This window comes from Cnephaeus nilssonii (assembly GCF_951640355.1).
Source record: "Cnephaeus nilssonii genome assembly, chromosome: 13".
In the NCBI taxonomy this organism is placed as follows: domain Eukaryota; kingdom Metazoa; phylum Chordata; class Mammalia; order Chiroptera; family Vespertilionidae; genus Cnephaeus; species Cnephaeus nilssonii.
Window position 1 is genome coordinate 77489626 of NC_137084.1, and position 21703 is coordinate 77511328.

The 21703-nt window shown below is 40.9% G+C and overlaps 1 protein-coding gene across 7 annotated transcripts in view; it reads right to left on the reverse strand.

Annotated features, from left to right (window-relative positions):
* The window catches only part of USP28 (ubiquitin specific peptidase 28), a 66919-nt gene that overhangs the window by 26820 nt on the left and 18396 nt on the right, over nucleotides 1-21703 (reverse strand). For 4 of the 7 annotated variants that reach the window (XM_079787161.1, XM_079787166.1, XM_079787163.1 and 1 more), the window contains exons 4-11: nucleotides 18357-18462; nucleotides 17043-17202; nucleotides 10754-10840; nucleotides 9687-9824; nucleotides 8750-8823; nucleotides 6870-6949; nucleotides 5095-5243; nucleotides 3198-3325 (exon numbers count right to left, since the gene is read on the reverse strand). In XM_079787161.1, the coding sequence (XP_079643287.1) occupies nucleotides 3198-3325; nucleotides 5095-5243; nucleotides 6870-6949; nucleotides 8750-8823; nucleotides 9687-9824; nucleotides 10754-10840; nucleotides 17043-17202; nucleotides 18357-18462 (922 nt within the window). Of the gene's footprint in view, nucleotides 1-3197; nucleotides 3326-4745; nucleotides 4823-5094; nucleotides 5244-6869; nucleotides 6950-8749; nucleotides 8824-9686; nucleotides 9825-10753; nucleotides 10841-17042; nucleotides 17203-18356; nucleotides 18463-21703 lie in introns of those variants that run through there. The other 3 variants (XM_079787162.1, XM_079787167.1, XM_079787165.1) reach the window with 2 other exon arrangements.

A 21703-nucleotide genomic window follows, 5' to 3' on the forward strand; every position in this document is an offset into this window, starting at 1 on the left:
ACACTGAGCAACAGTGACTTGACTCTCGGTGCGCACATGTGGGAATTCTGTTTCTCATTGCGGGTGCACGGGAACACTGATTCTCAGTGCACACTCTCTGAGCGCCAGTGACTCCAATTCTTGGTGCACGTGTGCACAGGGACCCTGATTTTCGATGCAGGGCTGCACCGAGTGACAGAGACTCCGATACTCGATTATCAGCACACAAACATGGGGACTCTGATTCCTGGAGCATGCTGAGACTCTTTCTCAGCACGGCGCATGTGGGGACACTGATTCTAGGTGCGTACATGAGGCCACACTGAGAGCAGGTGACTCGGATTCTCGGCGTGTGTGGCTCCCACTGACCCACAGCAGCCACACGTCTCGGTGTCAGAGCTCTTCGGTGACACTCGGGTGGCACGACGCTCCTACTGCACACAGCTCGGGCCCCCACAACTTGGAGTTTGGACCTTCTGGTGATACTTAGAATGGGGAGACAATAAAACAATCCCCAGAGGAAAGAAAAAGAGGATTTGTCAAGAAAGGAAATAAGTAAAACAGAGACATGCAATATGACAGAAAAAGAATTCAGAGTAATGGTCATACAGTTCATATACTGGATGGACAAGAAACTCAACAACCTATGCAAAAATCAGGAAGAAATCAAAAGTGATATAGCTACAATCAAAAACGCTATGGAAGGTTTCAACAGTAGACTGGAAGAAGTGGAGGACCGAATTAGTGAGTTAGAAGATAAGGTAGAGAAACAAACCCAATCTGAACACCAACTGGAGAAAATAATTAAAAAGCAGGAGAGCCTAAGGGAGCTTTGGGACAACATGAAATGAAGTAACATACATATAATAGGGGTGCCAGTAGTACAAGAAGAACAGCAAGGATTAGATAATCTATTTGAAGTAATAATGACAGAAAACTTGTCTGATATGGGGAAGAAAAAAGTCACACAAGTACAGAGAGTCCCAAGCAAGATGAATCCCCAAAAGACCCACACCAGGACACGTCAGAATTGCAATGGCAAATGTTAACGACAGAGAGAATCTTAAAGGCTGCAAGAGAGAGACAGCGAGTTACCTACAAAGAATCCCCCATCAGATTATCAAATGATTTCTCAACAGAAACACATCAAGCCAGAAGGAAATGGAATGAAGTATACAAAGTGATGAAAAGCAAAGGACTGAATCCAAGAATACTCTACCCAGCAAGGCTATCATTCAAAATTGAAGGGGAAATCAGGAGCTCCGCAGACAAAAAAGGCTAAGGGAATTTATCATTACACCAAGCCAGCAATGCAAGAAATGCTAAAGGGAATGCTGTAAAAAGAAGAAATAGAAAGGGAGGAAGGAACACAGGCATAAAGAACAGAAATGGCTACAAACAAGTACCTATAAATAATAACATTAAACGTATATGGATGAAATGCTCCAATCGAAAGACATTGAGTGACTGAATGAATAAGAAAACATGACCCATATATATGATGTCTACAGGAGACCCACCTCAGAACAAGGGTGAGACCCACCTCACACAGACTGAAAGTGAAGGGATGGAAAAATATCTATCAGTCAAATGGAAATGAAAAAAAACAACAACACTGGGGTAGCAATACTTTATCTGACAAAATAGACCTCAAAGTGAAGACCATAACAAGAGACAAGAAAGGCCACTTCATAATTCTAAAGGGATCGATACAACAAGAGGATATAACTCTGGTAAACATTTATGCACCCAATGCAGAAGCACCTAAATACATAAAAAATCTTCTGGAAGATATCAGGGGAGAGATTGACAACAATACAATTATAGTAGGAGACTTTAATAGCCCATTGACATTACTGCATAAATCCTCTAGACAAAAAAATTAGCAAAGAAATAGCAATGCTGAACAACTCAGTAGATCAGATGGACTTAATCGACATCTTCAGAACATTCCACCCCAAAACTAGACTATGCATTCTTCTCAAGCGCACACGAGACATTTTCAAAGATAGACCACATATTGGGACACAGGTAAAGTCTCTCCAAATTCAAGAAGACTGAAATCATATCAAGCATCTTCTCAGATCACAATGGCATTAAATTAGAAATCAACTACAATAAAAACAATCACAAAAATTCAAACACTTGGAGACTGAATAGCATAATATTAAACAATGAGTGGGTTACCAAAGAGATCAAAGAAGAAATAAAAAACATCCTGTAAACAAATGACAATGAAAACACAACAATCCAAAATCTTTGGGACACAGTGAAAGCAGTCCTGAGAGGGAAGTTCATAGCATTACAGACCTACCTCAAAAAAAACAAGAAAAACTGGTAATAAACCATCTAACACTGCAACTTGAAGAATTAGAAAGAAAACAACAAGAAAAACCCAGAGTGAAGAGAAGGATGGAAATAATAAAGATCAGAGCAGAAATAAATGACATAGAGACCAAAAAAACAATACAAAAGATCAATGCTGGTTCTTTGAAAGGATAAACAAGATTGATGAGCCTCTAGCCAGGCTCACCAAGAAGCAAAGAGAGGGGACCCAAATAAACAAAATTAGAAATGAAAGAGGCGAAATAACAACAGACCCCACAGAATTACGACGAATCGTAAAAAAAATACTATGAACAACTCTATTCCAACAAACTGGTCAACCTAGAAGAAATGGACATATTCCTAGAAAAATACAACCTTCTAAAACTCAACCAGGAAGAATAAAAAAATCTGAATAGGCCGATAACTAGGGAGGAAATTGAAGCAGTAATCAAAAAACTTCCAGCAAACAAAAGCCCAGGTCCATATTACTTCACAGGGGAGTTTTATCAAACATTCAAAGAAGAAATAAAACCTATCTTCCTCAGACTATTCCAAAAAATTCAAGAGGAAGGAGCATTTCCAAGCTCTTTCTACGAAGCCAGCATTACCCTAATCCCAAAACCAGATAAAGACACTACAAAGAAAGAGAATTACAGGCCAATATCTCTGATGAACATAGATGTTAAAATCCTCAACAAAATCCTAGCAAATCAGATCCAGCATTACATTAGAAAGATCATACACAATGACCAAGTGGAATTTATTCCAGGGATGCAAGGATGGTACAACATCCGCAAATCAATAAACGTGATGCATCACATAAACAAATTGAGAGATAAAAATCACAAAATAAGACAATCAATCTTAAGACAATCAATCACAGAACTCACCTGTCCATATAAATGATCTGAGGAAACTCCAGCTTATTGTGAATTTTCTCTGGCTGACCAAGGGACTGATTGAACTCAAATCTTGAGAGTTCAAAGGTTAACACTGGAGGTAGTTTTGTAAACCAACACTATGTCAGGAGTAGAAATGTGAGAGAAATAAGTTATTTTCAGGAAATGGCAATAGTCAGATTTAAAATATCCCTCATAACTCCGTATTTTTGGTATAAAATTTATATTCAAATCAAACTCATTCTAGAGCTCTTGTTTAATCTCAAATCCTAAAGGAAATGACCACTTAGAATCATGCCCTCATTGAAACCATGGTTAAACATTCCTCAATACTCCAGCTCAACTATCATCCTCAGAAATAACCACCCTTAAATATGTGAATACACAAGCACCTATACAATTTATTCATTAAGTCATCAGTACTCAAAATAGATTCAAAACCTGAAGAAAATGGCAGCCTAACCAAAGAATTAGAAATTATAATCTAAGCAGCACATAAGGGGACAACTATCTCCATGAATCAGCTAAAAAGACTAATATGTGTGCATATATAATGCATTATTTATTTATAGTCTATTAATCGTAACTTGAATCCCCTGTCTAAAAAGGAAACTTGAAGTAGCTTCATGATTATGAGTTCTCAAGTTCCTAAGAAAATCTCTCAATTCCAACAATTTACAAACGTCTCCTAAGGGACCCAGACATATGAACCTATAATGTTACCTTGAGTTTCAAGAAAAGAAAGCCCTGACTTTTAAAAATGATCTCAACTGTCACTGGTCATGGATGAGGAAAAGCTAGACCAGGAAAGGCCTTTCTGTCCAATTCACCTACAGGGCAGAGGTCTGTATGACAGCTTTAAAATATTCCCTTTACCAGAATACGAACAGCGGTTCCCTTCACAGGCCCTCGTCGGGCCGAGGTGAATCCAAATAGCCTGTCTGACTACCTCAGGGCTAAATCTAAACAAGCATAATGATTTTCTTTTATATATATAAAGTGTTCCCATCCTTGAATAAAGGTCTCCAGAGGGCTAAGTAACGGGTGAGCATCCTCTCTTTTATAAACACACCATCAGCTCCATGCAGCTCCTCACAATCAGGAATCGCTACCTTCCTTGAAGAGCTAGGGGAAGCAGTTCCTCTCTCCAGGTCCCAGCCCTGCCCTACCGCTAATGCATTTTGACAAGGCTCATGCTATGCTCCCTACTTTAACTCAAGAAAGCTTTTCTTCCTCCTATAGTAATTATTGAGTTGGACTCATCATATAAGCCATAATTTTGTCTCAAAATGGATGATGAGAATAGAATAATCCAAGCGGTATGGTACTGACAATAATGTTCTACAAATGCAAATGCAATTCTTAACCCAGCTGAAGTCTTGAGATATTAATTACCCTTGTTCTCCCTTTAATGTCCCCATTTCTTTCCAACCCACAAAAATAAATAAATGCAAAATTTAAAAACTTTTAAAGTAAAGGCAGAAGTTACAATGGAAAACAGTAAATACTATAATAGGGAAAATATTCTAAATGGCATACCATAGGAGTTAATCACTGTACTTTTACCCTCCGAAAATATGGAGGCAGTGCGCTCTCCCTACTCAGGTACAGGTAGGCTTCAACAGAAAGAGAGAAACTTGATCACACTTGAAATATCAGAAGCAGCATACAACCTTTATATGAGTAACTCAGACTCCAAATTCACACTTTTAGTCAAGAATTTATCCAATAGTAAGACTCACCAACTCGTATCAACTCATGAGAGATCTCAGACAAGTTTAAGTTCTGTTACATGTAAAGCTATGTGACGGGAAAACGACTGGCCAAAAAGCTCAGTCCTATTTAACTGGCTTTGTGGTTGGCACACCAAACAAAATACCCAACTCACCTCTTGTCCGTACTTCACTGAATGGTCGGAAGGAAGCAGCTCAATGTCACCTTCCACCATGGCCCCTTCCAAACATTCGTCTAAGTTGTGATAGCCATTTACCTGAAGGGGATACTGGCCGAAGGTCTCATTGTTACAAAAGGGCTTTCCTAGACAAAGAAACAGAATGATTTTTAAAAGACATCACTACCATAGTGAGATCTAAAGCCAGTTTTTCTGGTACCAGAGACAATGTCTTCTTAATTAGGCAACATCCTGAGAACTGATCTGTAGTGCATTTAAGCCTGTGTGGCAACCGCTAATGAACCAGTGGATCCAGGCCCAGATCACTGGCAACTGCTAACACTGCAAAAAGAAATGCAAGCAGACAGTAAATGCCTCCTGACCGAGACTATCCCACGACCTGTGAGTTTGTCTTGCCTAAAAAAGCCTTACCCAGCCCAGCTGGTGTGGCTCAGTTGTTGAACATCGACCTATGAACCAGGAGGTCACGGTTCCATTCCCAGTCAGGGCACATACCCAGGTTGCGGGCTCCATCCCTAGTAGGGGAAGTGCAGGAGGCAGCCGACGAATGATTCTCTCTCATCACTGATGTTTCTATCCCTCTCTCCCTCTCCCTTCCTCTCTGAAATAAACAAAAATATATTTGGGGGGGGGGGGGGGAGCCTTACCTGAATCCAGTCAAACTCTAGATCCAACTACCAATTTATATCATGGATATGCAAGCAGCAAAATTTCAGAGTGTGGGAAATACAAATACTAGAGAACAAACAGCCTGCTTTCTTAAAAAAACAAAACAAAACACAACAAAAAACCATAAAACATTTCAAAGAAAATAGATTGAAGAAGAATCTACAGATTGTGAAAAGAGACTTAAAAGACATATCAACCAATCATAAACGCACCACATTTGGATCCTAATTAAGAGAAACTAAAAATAAACATTCTGCCTCCATATATAACTATATAAGTTAACAATTTGAATACTGACTAGATATTTGATATAAGAAATGCTATTTTTTTGGTATGATAATGATATTGGATTGTTTTAAGAAGAATGTCAGAGAGGTAAGAGTAGACAGGGGTTACATGGAGAATGATTGGCCATAGGCTAATGGTTGCTGAGTTTACAGAGGTTTTTATATTGGTCTATTTCTATGTGTTAAAAATTCTCTATAGTTGAAAAAAAGAAAAAAAACACCTCATGTGCCCAACATGCAGCTTCTATAGCAGACAAACATTTCTGGCAGTCTAACACAATAAAACCTTTTGAGATTAGATATTACATTGGAAAGAACAACAGAAAATTAAGTAACATCACTGTGTATCTAAAATTAATACTAGATTTGGGTAGTGCAAATATTACACAACTTAATATAACAACTCTGAGATAATGAGCAGGCCCATCTTTTTAAATTTTTTATTGATGGATGAAAAAGAGAGAGAGAGAGATCAATTTGTTGTTCCACTTATTTATGCATTCATTAGTTGATTCTTGTATATGCCCTGACTAGGGGTCAAACCCACAACCTTGGTATATGGAGATGACGTTCTAACCAACAGAGCTACCTGACTGGGACCATCTTATAGAGACCAATGATCCAGGACCTCACATAATTTGTCCACAATTACACAGCTTCTAAGAGGCAGAACCAACATTCAGACCTGCATTTGTCTGATTCCCAAGCCTTTTCACTACATTGCCTCCCCAAATTGTCACAGTAATATAGATTTGGTCACAGGACTAGCATTAACAATTACAGCAGAGAATTTACCTTCACGAACCCCTTCAGTGAGGAAAGTACCGTAGAATAGCTGCACCATTGGATTTTCAGATTTGTTCTTGGGATTGCTGCTTTTAAAAAAAGGAGACAACTTGGTATCATTTGGATCAGATAAGCACTACACTAAACCCAACCATCATTCAAAAGCAAAAACACTACATTTTCATTTAAACAAAGAGCCAGGTATGGTCTAAAATAAGTAATAGATTATTTCAGTCCACACATTCACTGGACAAATATATGCTAAAATCTGAAAGTACAAGGACAATAAGGCCTGAAAGCCTTATATATGTATCTGTATACATTCGATACATATGTAAGAGATATAGATATAGCTCTCCAAAGTACACAGGGTATAAAAGTAGTACACAGATAAGAATGAACCTTCTTGTGTAGTTCCGCAAATAAATAGAAAACGTTTTCCCAGTGGCATGATAGTCAAGGAATGAAAATACAGTGACCCTTGAACAATGAGGATGTTAGGAACAAAGTTGAAAATCCATGTATAATTTTGACTCTCCTAAAACTTAACTACTTATAACCTACTGTGGACCTTAAGCCTTACCAGTAATATAAACAGCTGATTAACACATATTTGTGTGTTATGTATTATATACTGTATCTTCATAATAAAATAAGCTAAAGAAAAGAAAATGTTAAGAAAATTATAAAAGAAAATAATACACTATTTTCCACATTCATGACATACCTAACTTTTTCTTGATTTTTTTTTTTTTATATATCTAGGCTATATGGCTCATCTCAAGCTTTTTCAAATTGTCGCAAATCTGCAAAAATGTTTTCTAATATATTCATTGAAAAAAATTCATGTATATATGGATCTGCACAGTTCAAACCCATGTTGTTCTAAGGTCAACTGTAGTTTATATCTACAAGTCTACCTTAAATTGTTAACTATGTATGTTTCCATTTGCAAAGTTGTTTTATGATATACATTTCTTCTACCCAAAGTTATGACAATTTAGAAAACAAATTCCTCAGCATCTATATTGTATCTTTGCCCTGAATTTCACTTCTGCTAATGATTGACATGACTAAAAGCTGTTCTCTAACAGTCTACTCCAGTGGTTCTCAACCTTCCTAATGCCGCGACCCTTTAATACAGTTCCTCATGTTGTGGTGACCCCTAACCATAAAATTATTTTCGTTGCTACTTCATAACTGTAATTTTGCTACTGTTATGAATCATAATGTAAATATCTATGTTTTCCAATTGTCTTAGGCGACCCCTGTGAAAGGGTCGTTCGACCCCCAAAGGGGTCGCGACCCACAGGTTGAGAACCATTGGTCTACACAGATTACAGCAGTTGTCTTAGATCAAATTTAATGATCTATATTACTCCACCATGTTCACATCTACGATTTAACCTTTTAACACATTTTACAGCACAGGCTATGGCTGTAACAAAGTTAATAATTGTGGCCCTTTTAGTAAAAAATTATGAGTTAATATGATTATCTATATCCTCAAAGAGAAAAACCAAAGGCAATGGGGATGCACAAATATGAGTGGCTACCCCATGAAGTTTGGAAAAAAACAGCAATTTCTTTTCTTTGCTTTTTTTTTTCCTATTGATTTCAGAGAGGAAGAAAGAGGGAGATAGAAACATCAATGATGAGATAGAATCATTGATCCCCTAGTGGGGATTGAGCCTGCAATCTGGGCCTGTGACCTGAACGGGAATCGAACCATGACCTTCTAGTTCATAGGTCGACAATCAACCACTGAGCCATGCCAGTCGGGCAAAACCAGCAATTTCTACTTAAGATGAGTATTGTTCCCCCTTATCATAATTCTCACTGGACCACTGTGAGCAGGAAGGATGTACAAACGGATCCTTGACACTCACTTAGCATTAACAGCGAGCTGGAACGCATCCTCCAGCCAATCCAGAAGCTTGTGTGTGAATTCACTCACATCTTGCTATAAGAAAGGTAACAAATTGCATAAGAATTAGACCCCACACTATACTTAGTGAAACAAACATTTGCTTTTAACCCACCAATCACTAAGATTCTATTACCATGCAAAGATTTCTATTTTAGGGCCACCTATCAAGAGGATACATGGAACACTGGGACCAGCTACCAAAGGTGCAACAGAAGGCACGCTAGGCAGCCTCTAAGTTGTGGCTAGGAGGAAACTGGAACGCTGCCACTTCCAGCCACCTCTTTTTGTAACAAACAAACTAAATCTTCCAGTTAGGACTTTTTAAAAAGGTCCAAAGAACACATTGTAGTCCTTTAGAATTTATGAGATCTGCATGGAGAAAGAAAGCTTTTGTAAAATGTTTTGAGATTTTTGCAGAACTGTAGGACTTTTAGAGAAAAAAAATTAATTTTATGAGGAAGAAGCTGCACTAATAATGAGAGCTTTGTTTCCTAACAGGAGGCGGGGAAAAGAAGTTACTAACATCTAGAAGATCGCTCAGAGTTGCTGATCTCAGGGTTAGATGGTCTACACACCAGCAAATGTGTAGACACAGGACTTTGTTTTTCTCAGTGACTCTTTGCTAGCACTCACTGAGCTATTTTCCAACCTCCTACTTCAACAGCCTCTTTATAATTGTTATTTCTACTACTACTTCTTCCTCTTAGAACTGCCAGCCTCCCCCAGACAACACACACTCTTTTTACCACCTGTTCCTTAGACGTTATAAAGGGCAAAGGTAGGCACCCACAGTCCCGCTTACTCATGTTCATAGTTTATTACATGGCTAAAATAAACATTACAGTAATGTTAGGCATGATTTCAAACTCCACAGAGTTTGAGGGAAAACCTTGTACCTGCTGTTCCTCAGGTGATCGGAATGCTCCCTTTAAGAGATCGAGGGCTGCCGAAGGGTCTACAAATTTGCGATTTGATCCCATCATCAGAGCAAACAAATACTGAAGCTCTTGCATAAACATGACATTTCTCTTTTCCTGTAGAAAACACAGCAATGTGTACTCTTACAACCTCTTACTTGGAAAATTACAACATATAAAGAGAAAAGTTGTCAATGATCACTCCTTACATTTATATTTACCTAGATCTAGACCAGGGTCAGGTCTCAAACTACTATGTTACAGGTACTCTGAAAGGTCTCTACAGGGGATTCCTCTCAACTGAAATAGTGTCTGTGTAGAAGCAAGGGAGTTAATAGTGTAATTGTTTTCTGAAGCTGCCATCCTCCCTCCTGTTAGGAAATCTGTCACCCAGGTGAAATCCTGGGAAGGGTCAGATCACTGGCTTCAGAAGGCTTCATCCTTCTTATCTTCTATGTTAATCCTCAACCAAGGATATTTTTTTCATTGATTTTTAGAGAGAGTGGAAGGGAGGCAGGGAGGGGAGAAAGAGAAACATCAATAGGTTGCCTCCTGCACCCACCCTGACTAGGGCCCAGGCTCAAACTTGCAACCCAGGTACTTGCCCTTGACCGGGAATTGAACCCTCGACCCTTTGGCTCAAGGGCTGATGCTCTAAACACTGAGCACACCAGCCAGAGCTAAAGCCTCTTCTGAGTCCAGACCTCCAGCACTAGGTGCCTCCTCTGCATCACTAGGTCTGAATGACTAATGCAGCTCACTGCTCGCTGCCATAACAGAACAGTGATTCTGCATCTCCACATGCTGAGGTCGGCAGGTAACGCACCACTTTCTTGAAACTGTTTTTCCAATTTTGTTCCTACTTAACTTTACATTTTTGCAAACCCTTATTTCTTGTCACAAAGAAGGAAAAAGAGCCATATGGAAGTGAAAACAATATTAGCACAAATCAAGAGCATCACAGTTATCAGCTTCAGCCAAAAAATTAAAAGCTTTTGGGATGAAAGGAACTAAACAGTGAAGATTCCTCAATAGCATCAACTTACGGTGTGACTGGGACAACTTTCAAGTACACTCTGTGGCAGGCTGTAGCTGAGAACAAGTCTTCGAAATGCAGGCAATTGAAAGAGAGACTGAAATGAAGAGATAAATGGGTTGATAGCCTTTCTTTCAAAATAACTGCAGTAAGAAAATACTGCTTTTATCTTAAAAGTATGTATAACTGTCTACATAGTAATTCTACTTCTATTATGTTGAAGGAAATAATAATGGCTATGTATAAAAATTGAGCTGAATGCTAATTCTTTTAGGAAAAAACAAACAAAAAACTTCCTGATGACTAACAAGAGGAACAGATTAGATAAACTATAGTACATTTATATACTAGACTATTATGTAATCATTAAAATACTTTTGGAGAAAAAAATGTTTTCATAAAAATGCACTGCCACACAGCAGTGAAAATAAATGATCAAGAGCTACATGAATTACCATGGATAAATCTCAGACACATATTTTGAGTGAACAGAAGTTACAGAAAAATAAAGTGTTATATTATTTATATTAAATATAATCTATATATATATATAAAAAGCCAGCGACTGGAACGCCGTAACGACCAGAATGACCCGTCTCTATGATGCCCACAGCAGCCAGTGAACCGGCCTGATTAGGGGGTGGGGCCGGCCAGCCAACCTCCCGCAGCCCCTCTCCCCAGCCAGCCCTACCCCTGATCCGCCTCTCCCACCCCAATCGAGGGCGGGGCACCAGCCAAGCCCCCGTGACCCTCCCCCCCAGCTGGCCCCAATCCACTGAATTCTGGGCCTCTAGTTATATATAAAGTAATACTATAGGTTGTTTAGGATTCATACATATATGGCTATATTTGAGGGGTAGGGAGGAGCTGATAGGATGGGAACAACGGGGACTCAATAGCACAGAGATTCATAACATTTATTTCTGAAGCTGGGTAGTGAGAACAGCAGTGTTTTCCATTCTCCACTCATCACAGTTTTATATTAAGAAATTTTTAACAACAGATATCTCTGGCTGGCAGAGTTAGGATGAAGGATTCTTTTCATTGTTTTGTAAACCATACATTTTTCTACTATGAATATCTTTTGAAAGATAATGTTTTCCAAATCTGTCATGTCACTATGACTCCTCATCCCAACACGCTCCTCAAACAAAAGCCCCTGCAGTCCGCACCCTGGACTCCTGAAGCCGCAACCTGGGTGGACAACAGGCCCCCCTCCCCTCCCTTGATGGCAGGCCTACTAGGACTCACCCGCTGGGGTGGGAGCACAGCTGGACTGGGAGTATCAGCCCTCTGCCTTCTCCATCCCACTTTGACTGCCTCCCTCACACACCTCCATTCCTCCCAGTTTCACTTTTGCTCTGCTCACCACCTCATAACCTTTTCCAGGACTTCGGTTCTACCACGACAAAATGGCTTTACATTTTCAGTCACATCACTCTACCTCCTCACCTTCACCAAAATCAGGCTTTACCCCGTCGCTCTTAAAAACCACAAGAGGGCACTCCCATTTCCCAACACCTGCTTCTTCTGTATTCTTTGTACTACTTAATTACATCCTCCTCCTCCAGTTTAGAAATTCAGAATCATATTGGAATCCTTTCCCTTTCTTAACCAGCCACATCCAACACAGAGAAGTGCCTGGATTGAGCCCCAGGGGTGCTGGATCCAACCCCTCCTCCAATCAATGGCTGCGATCACACTCTCATCACTGCTCACCTGGATCACTGCACACAGCCTTCCTGCCTCCAGAACATCCCCTGTACCAATTCACCTGCCACGCAGGTTCTTCCATCTTTCTAAAATGACCAAAATTAAGCTCCCAACTCACTGAAGACTATTCTCTGGTAATAGTTCTTACAATCCCAAGTCCTGTCATCCTACTAGGTAACTTCAGTCAACATTCAATCATGGGACCTCCTGTCACCTCTACCTCAGAATAAATCAGGAATCCAACCTCTTCTCTACTTCTACGGCCACCAACCTGGTCCAGGCCCATCACCTCGCACATGGATGACTGCAGTAGTCTCCATAGGTCTCTTCACTGGTTCTTGCCCACTCCATCCATTCTCACAGTAACCAGAGTAAGCCTTTAAAACTCAGGAATGAGTTCACCACCCCTCTGCTCAGAACCCTCAGTGACTCCCATCTCACTCAGAATGAAAGACAAGTTACCTCTCCAATTTCATCCCGATGATTCCCCCCTCTGCTCCTAGCACTCCTGCCACTCGGGACTCCAGGGTGTCCTGTGCACACATCAACCCCAGGAACACACGCCCACCTCAAGGCGTTGCACTGCGGTTTCCCCAACCTGGAATATTCTCCCCCACAGCTGCCTGGCTCACTCCCGTGGCATTTGCTCCAATCTCATCTCCTCAGCTTAACATCACTGTTTACACTGCAACCTGCTCCAGTCTCTCCTGCAGCAACTGCAACCTCCATTAACCTGCTCTTTTCTCTATCACACCAATCACAGTCTAACATGTTATATAAATTTATTTACATCTTAATTCTGTAAGGGCAGGGCTCTGTTTTGGCTGTGTTCACTCCTGCATCTCAAGGGCCCAGAGCATTCTAGACATACAGGAGGTGGAATATTCAACTAGGATGTACTGCGAGAACACATCCTAGTTGAACATCCACTCAGCCCAGGGACCCTTTGTCTCCTGAGCATCTTCTCTCTAGTGACACATTCCTCCAGTCCATCTCTACACCCACACCACAGCCACACCTGGGATATGCCAACACCTGAAAAGATGCCAGATCACAAATGCAGAAAATCCCACTCTTAAAGCATACCTGTCTTCTGGCTTATCTTTTCAACTACCTATAGGACATTTGTCCCTTGATTTCATAGGAACCCAAGCAAACTGACCTCTTTCGTTTTCCCCTAACAATCAGTTCCTTCCTGTCTTCATTTTTCCCTTTCTACCTTTGATTCCCTTCATTAAATTCTCAAATTGCTCTTTTGTCTTCACCAGACCCAGAAAATCCTCCAACCTAAATTAATTTAACTTTCCAGTTTCAGAGCGCTGCTAAGAAGTCCCGATAAAAACAGTACATACTGATATCACCTGATATTCTGCTGCCAACCAGTTGCCCACTGTCTGCAACAACTGTTAAACTTTCACTCCATTTAAAATCTGACTCTTATCATTCCTCCGCCCAGTCTCAGAAAAGAACTGCTTATTTCACAGAGGAAAAATGGACTATTAGAAACTATATCAACTTTACATTCAGTCATCATTTCTTCCTTCTTTCCCCATTACTCTTGCCGATTCCTACTCCCTCCCTGTATGTGCCATATCCTGTCCTCCCATGCTCTCAGACACTGTACTCGTTATCCCCTCTACCTGCTAGTTCTTTTCAACATCTCTCACAGGAGCGAAGGCTGAGGGGGTGTGAATACAGGGGGTCTCAATCTAAGAACTGACGGATGTCCTTAATTCTACACTACCTTCCTAAATTCTGTTCTCAACATAGATTCCAGTAGTCCTCTTGAAATGGAAGTAGGATACTATCACTTCTCTGCTCCGTTCCCAATACTTTCCCATTTCATATATATATATTCCCTAAATCCTCATCATGACCCCATGCTCCCCACCCCACCTCCACCTTTATGACCTCATCACTGTCTGTCACCCTCTCCCCCATCACTCAGTTCTAGCCTTTTTCCTATTTCTCAACTCATTAAGCAAGCTTCTGAACCTGGGCCTTTTACTTGCCGTTTCCTCTGTCTACAATGCTTTTATGTAATTACTAGAGGCCCGGTGCACGAAATTCATGCACGGGGGAGAGGGGGTGTCCCTCAGCCGGCCTGCGCCCTCTCACAGACCGGAACCCATCAGGGGATGTCTGACTGACGGCTTAGGCCCACTCCCCTAAGCCAGTAGTCGGACATTCTTAGTGCTGCCACGGAGGCGGGAGAGGCTCCTGCCACCGCCACTGCGCTTGCCAGCTGTGAGCCCAGCTTCTAGCTGAGCGGTGCTCCCCCTGTGGGAGCACACTGACCACCAGGGCTCAGCTCCTGCATTGGGCGTCTGACCCCTGGTGGTCAGTGCGCGTCATAGCAACCGGTCGTTCCACCGTTCGGTCGATTTGCATATAAGCCTTTTATTATATAGGATATGGCTCATTCCCTCACCTAATGCAGGCCTCTGCTCAGATGCCCACCTTATCAAAAAGGCCACACCTAACTACCCTATACAAATAGCAGCCTCTGTAGCTGATTCCTCTCTGGGCCCCTCTTACCCTCATCCATTTGTCTTTATGGCACTTGTCACCACCTGACATACACTGTTTACTGTCTGTCCCACTCTTTTCAAGGTAAACTCCATGGGAGTGAGGGCTGTTTATTCACGGCTGTTTGCCCAGTGCCAAAACAGCGCCAGGCACAGGAGTCCATAGATTTTATGTGTGGAAAGGGAGGATCCCGTTTCTGGCTGAGCAGCAGGGTGGATGTCCAATGCTATGATGAAGGAGACTGCAGGCGCAGGGTCGAGTCAGCCCTGTGGCCATGTCCGGTGTAGATGCCTGAGACAACTCTAGAGGCGGCTCTCTCTAGGGGGTTCATCCACTCCCTTGGCTTTATCTCCACCCACGCTACTGATCCCCAGAACGTACCTGCAACCCAGATCTTTTTACTGAACTACAGATTCATAGAGTTCCCTGACTACATGATACCCTCAAACTCAATGAGTATAAAACTGAACTAATCCCAGAGGCCTGCCTCACAAGAATCAGATTTGAGGTGCTGGATTGCCAGGAACATCCCCAATATCTGACTGCTCTTGTCAGAACAGGAGTTGGGCCACATGATAGTTTGGGACTGAAGGACCAAACCCTCACAAACCCCACGGCTCCACTCTGTCGGGAAGGAGGTGGCTCCCAGACTGTGATGGCTATGGCAGATGGCAAGATGATGGCCCATTTGAGCACACACAGCAGCCGCGTTGTTAGCTAGCTTTACCCTGGGAGTTGGAAGGACCAGGGTGCTGCTCTGTGGCTTCCTGCTGGGTTGAGGTTAAAGCTGGAAGCCCATTGGTAAGTTAATCCTAAAAGTAACTTTGCAAAGCACTCCTGGACGGTCACACAGAAGCATGAAGGTGGCAGAGGAGTCCCTGCTTTCTGTGAGATTTCAGTTGGAGACTCCCAGGGGGAAATCTGCACACGTGTCAGGGAAGACAGGAAGCCCAGTCACATCATTGAGAGAAAAACCCAGCTGCTAACCTGGGGACTTCCAGTGGGATGGGGCAGGCCATCTGCCAGCACGGGCAGCAGCCCAGGTGCTGTGTTCACATCACTCCAGTAAGAAGACAACGGGGTCACATGAGACCGTGATGGGGCGACAGTGAAGTCAGCCCTGGAGGTGTCATGTGGCTTCCCAAGGCTTCCTCAACAACTTAACCCCTCTGTAATCACACAGTATGTTCTTTCACCCACTCAATTCACTCACTCATCTACTCAAGAATCCCTGAGAGGTGAATTATACACTGGCTTTGCCTTCAGGAAGCCCACTATCTAGGACATGGTGCTGTTTTTAAGTGTTTAGAAGTAATGTCAATAAAAAGTGTTATACATGGAATCAGAGAAGATAAAAAGTTAAAATGAGGGCTCTGTACTGGAATACCTTAAAGGTTCCTCTCTCCTCCACAGTCGATGATTTTTTAAGTGACAACACATCCTATTTTGTCACATATCTTGGTCTGCCACCTAATAACTATTGGGGGGAGAGGGGACTGAACAGAAATCCCACTCTTAACACACACCCAAATCAGCCCTCGTGAAGTGTCAGGAGGTTCATCCACCTGTATTCCACCTAGAAACCTTGGGAGTCTTTCTCCGCTCTCTCCTGCAGAGATCCTGGATTTAGTCACTTCCCAAACCCTGTACATCTGTCTCCTAACACCTCCCAAATGCTTTCCTTCTCTTCTCTGTGGCTTACGCCACGTCCCTGTTGCAGACCACCGTCATTACCTGCCTGCCTGCATGACAGCCTCCAACAATTGGCTTCTCCTTAGTAACTCTTGCTCTGCTACAACACAGTAGTCACTGAATGCTGATCTAAAACACCGACTCAACAGATTTACAACCACAGAGGATCTTGTTTTCAGTACTGCCCAATGTAGACACCAGAGCATATGAGTCCAGAACACAAGAAAGCAACCAAACACAATGCTGTGGGGGAAACTCTCCAGTTTTATGTTTCCATTTTTTTAAAGCTATGCTCCTTACATTTTGGTTTAATAAATTACAATATTGTTTCAAAATTACATAGTTGTCTCTTAAAAATATCATACCTGAATAACAGCACTAAACCAACATGTATTGCCAACATTTTTCAGCCCAACTGGCCAACCATCAACTCGCCTCCAGTCATTGGGATTGGGATTTTCTCCCCAGACTTCACAGCGTTTCCTCTTCGAGCGTTTAGTTTCTGCAGAGGTTGCCTCATGCATCCTGCATTGCACCAACATACCACACATCAGAAAAGGAAAAAGTTAAAGAACAACATACTACATGGAGGATATTGGTAACCTTTCATAAAGTTTATAAAGGCCAGATAAACTATTTGTTGGGTAATCACTGGCTATATAGTAATTATAAGATTATAACGTAAGTGAAAAGTAAGGTTTAAACATAAAAATGTTAATCCTTCTATAACAGAGATTATTACTAATAAGGTGCTTCATGGAATTGAGTTGAGACTTAAGACTATTTAGCATAGGAAAAGTTTTAGATTTCAGCAACAGTGCCCTCTCTCAGACCATGTCATTGAGAGACACCCTGCTATAAGATACCAGTAAGAGCCTCCGGCCTGGCCGGCATGGCTCAGTGGTTGAGCATCCACCTATGAATCAGGTCAGGGCACATACCCAGGTTGCAGGTTCAATCCCCAGTGTGGGACGTGCAGGAGGCAGCCAATCAATGATTCCATCTCATCACTGATGTTTCTATCTCTCTCCCTCTCTTTTCCTCTCTGAAATCAATAAAAATGTATTTTTTAAAAATAAGAGCCTCCTAACTGTCTAGTACCCAAACCATGGACCTGTGTTTCCCTGAAAGAAACAACTCGACAGTACAAGGGAATAAACATATCTGGAAACTGACAGGCCACTACTGGAACTGGATATTTGTGGACAATTCCAGCCAGTCACCAAATTAGTACCAATTCAAATACTATATTCCCTGTTCACTTCTGAGACAGGGTAGTTGAATCATCATTTCATTTTTAAAAATCAACATAACCCTCAAATTTTACAAAGGCTCAACGATTATAAAGGGCATACATATTTATTGGATACTTGCACTAGAATGCGCCCCCCCCCCCCCCCCCCCGCCTCCACCCGACCCATGAATTAGCAATTATGAACTACATAACCTGCAGGCTTCTACCCAAAGACCACAGGCTGCAATAAGACACTTATCATATTTGGCTTTTCAAAAGTGAACCAGAGTAAGTAAGCTAAATTTAGTAAATTTTCCTTGAAAAATTTAATTCAGATGCAATTAAAGGAGCCTGGAAGAATATTTCTTGAGTGGCACTCACAAAGCTATTGCCTTTGACCTACACACTAATGTAGGGAGCAAAGATTATAAATTAAATTAATTACCTGTTAAGATCTCTTCCATCAGTTTGAACTTTGGGGGACTCCAGTAGACTCAAAGCAATGGCAGCCTGAAGATCATCTTTATTCTCATGAGTAAGGTCTATTACTTCTGCAAGATACATTGAACTTCAATTAGTCTACATGCAGGAAACACTGCCCTTCTGTGTGTATTGCAGGAAAAAAAGTAAAAGCATTAACAAACCTAGATATACTCAAACTCACACATTTACCAATGCGAAAAACCTAAACGAAACATTAGCAAACAGAATCCTGCTAATGTACAAAAAAAGATTCTATATTATGACCAAGTTGAGTTCATTGTAGGAAACATTGAGTTAACATTAGAAAAGAGACCAGTAAAATTCATTATCTTAACATTTCAAGGAAGAAAATGATAATCTCAATAGATACAGAAAAAGTAGTTGATAACATTAAACCTCCATTCAAGCATAAAAACTCTAAACTAACTAGAAAGAGAATATTCTTAGGCTGAGAAAGAGTATCCATGAAAAGCCCACAGCACATTTTGTACTTAATGCTGAAATGTCAAACACATTTCCTTTAAAACCAAGACTAAGACAAAGATGTCCACTATCAAGGCTTTTGTTCACTATGGTTCTGAAAATTCTGGTCAGTGCAATAAGAAAAGAAAAAATAATTTTTTAAAAAATATGAGAATTGGAAAATAAGAAAGCTGTCATAACTCATAATGATCACCTACAAGAGAAACCCAAAATAATCTATAGACAACAGTTACAATTAATAAAATGTGGCTGGACAAAAGATCAATGTACAAAAGTTAAGTGAATTTCTATACATGAACAATGAAGAACATTTAATTTAAAAAGAAAAAAAAAACACAAAACTGTAGTAATCAAGATTGTGAGCTACTGGCATAAAGACAAACACACAGATCAAGGGAACAGACTTCAGTGGAATAGAAACAAACCTCATATTTATGGTCAACTGCTTTTCATCACAGGTACAAAGACAATTCAGTAGAGAAAGACTATATTTTTAACAAATGGTACTGGAACAACTGGATATTTACACACAAAAGAATGACTTTAAACCCCTACTTCACACCATTTAAAAAAATGACCTTGTGACCACATGATAACAGCTAAAATTGTTAAATTGTTAGAAGAAAACACTGTAATTCTTTGTGATACTGGATTAAACAATGGCATCTTAGAGATGACATCCAAAGCACAAACAACCAAAGAAAAAACTAGATAAATTTGACATCAAAATTTTTAAAAACCCACAAACCTTGGGCTTCAGAGGACACCATCAAGAATGCGAAAGGACAACACACGAAACAAGAGAAAATTTTTGCAAATCATGTACCCAGTAAGATACCTATATACAGACTACCTAAATTATTCTTGCAACTAAATAATGAAAAAAACAAATAGCCCAATTTTTTAAATGGGCAAAGAATTTGGATAGACATTTTTTTGAATAAGACATACAAATGGCCAATAACACATGAAAAGATGCTCAACATCATTAGCCATGCACATGTTACATGAATCAAAATAGCTCATAGCAGCCTTGCTTGTAATAGCAAAAAAATGTGAACAAACCCCAAAGTCAATAAATACATAAACTGAAGTATATTCAGACCATGAAATACTACACAACAGTGAAAATAAGTGAACTACAGTTATAACTTTCATCATGGATGAGTCTCCCAAAATATTGATTTAAAAAGATCACTATGTGCACCAAAGACGTGTGTGTGTGTGTGTGTGTATGTATGTCTTTGGTGCACATAGTGACCTATATATATATATATATATATATATACACACACACACAAGAATATTCATACCAGCATTATTCAGAATAGTTCAAAATGACAAATAGACCAAATATCCATTAACACCATCTGACCCAGCTGATATTTCCTTTCCCTTGGAGCCTCCTTGGCTTCCACAGTACCACTCTCCTGGTTCTCTTGTCTTCCTCTGACCTCCCTGGACACTCCTGATCTCCCCAGACCTCCCTTCACTGGGAGTGCCAGCTTGTTTAGTCACTGAACCTTTTCTCTTTTCTATACCGACTCCCTTGAAGAGTTCATCCAGTCCCATAACTTTACATACCATTTACAGGTTTATGATTCCAAGTTCTATCTATCTCCAGTGGATCTCTCCCCTGAACTACACATGTGGGTCTCCACTGCCTCTTTTTTTATATATCTATTTTTATTGATTTCAAGGAGAGAGAGAGATACAAACAACAATGATGAGAGAGAATCATCAATTGAATGCCTCCTGAATGCCCCCTATTGGGGATCAAGCCCACAACCCGGACATGTGCTCTGACTAGGAATCAAACTGTGACCTCCTGGTTCAAAGATCAATACTCAACCACTGAGCCACATGGGCTGGGCTCCACTGCCTTTTTGACACTCCATCTGAATGTCTAACAGGCATCCAAAATTAATATTCCCAAACCGATCACTTCATTTTACACCCCAAATCTGCTCCATCTACAGTTATTCCTCTGTTGGATAAGTGCAACTCCATCATTTCAGCTACTTAGGAAAAAACCCTGGAGTCACCTTTAACTCCTCTCACACACCCCTTGTCTCCTCAGTAAGCAAAGACCACATAGCAGGCACTTCTCACTCCTTAACCACTACATCCCAGTTCACCCAACAGCATCTGCAATAGCCTCCTCACTGGTCCTGGGCTCCCTGCTCCGACCCATGCTCATTACCCACTACCCAACAGAGTAGTCAGAGTGACCTAAAAAAATGGGAACAGTTTACATCGCTCCTCGGCTCTAGATTCTCCAATGGCTGCCATCTAACTCAGAGGAAAGCCAAGCACTTATGCAGGCTATGCATTGATCTGCCTCCTGTTCTCTCTACGGCCTCATCTCGTATTGCCCTTCTCACTCACTAAGCCTCAGCTCTGGCCTCCTTACTGCTCCTTAAGCAAACTAATGTATATTCCCACCCCAAGGCCTCACTTGACTTACTCACCCCTTCTCAAAAGGCTCATCCTATTTCAAATCTAATCCTCAAAACTTTTTTCACTCCATCCTTTACTTTCTCTCTATGGTACTTAGCATGTTCTGGTATTCTATATAATTTGTTTGCTCATCTCCCCTTGAAAAAGGAAGCAACATGAAGGCAGGGATTCTTATTAATTTTGTTCATCTTGTTTATTTTGTTCATCAGTGCCTGAAAGAGGGCTTGGCACATAGCAGGTGCTCATTAAATAAGTGTGAATGAATAAAGCCACAAAAGTGCTTACAATTGTGCCCGGCACATGGTAACGGTTTAATCATCAGTTATCATTACCATTATTTCCAAAGGGCTGATGTGGCGGATAGAA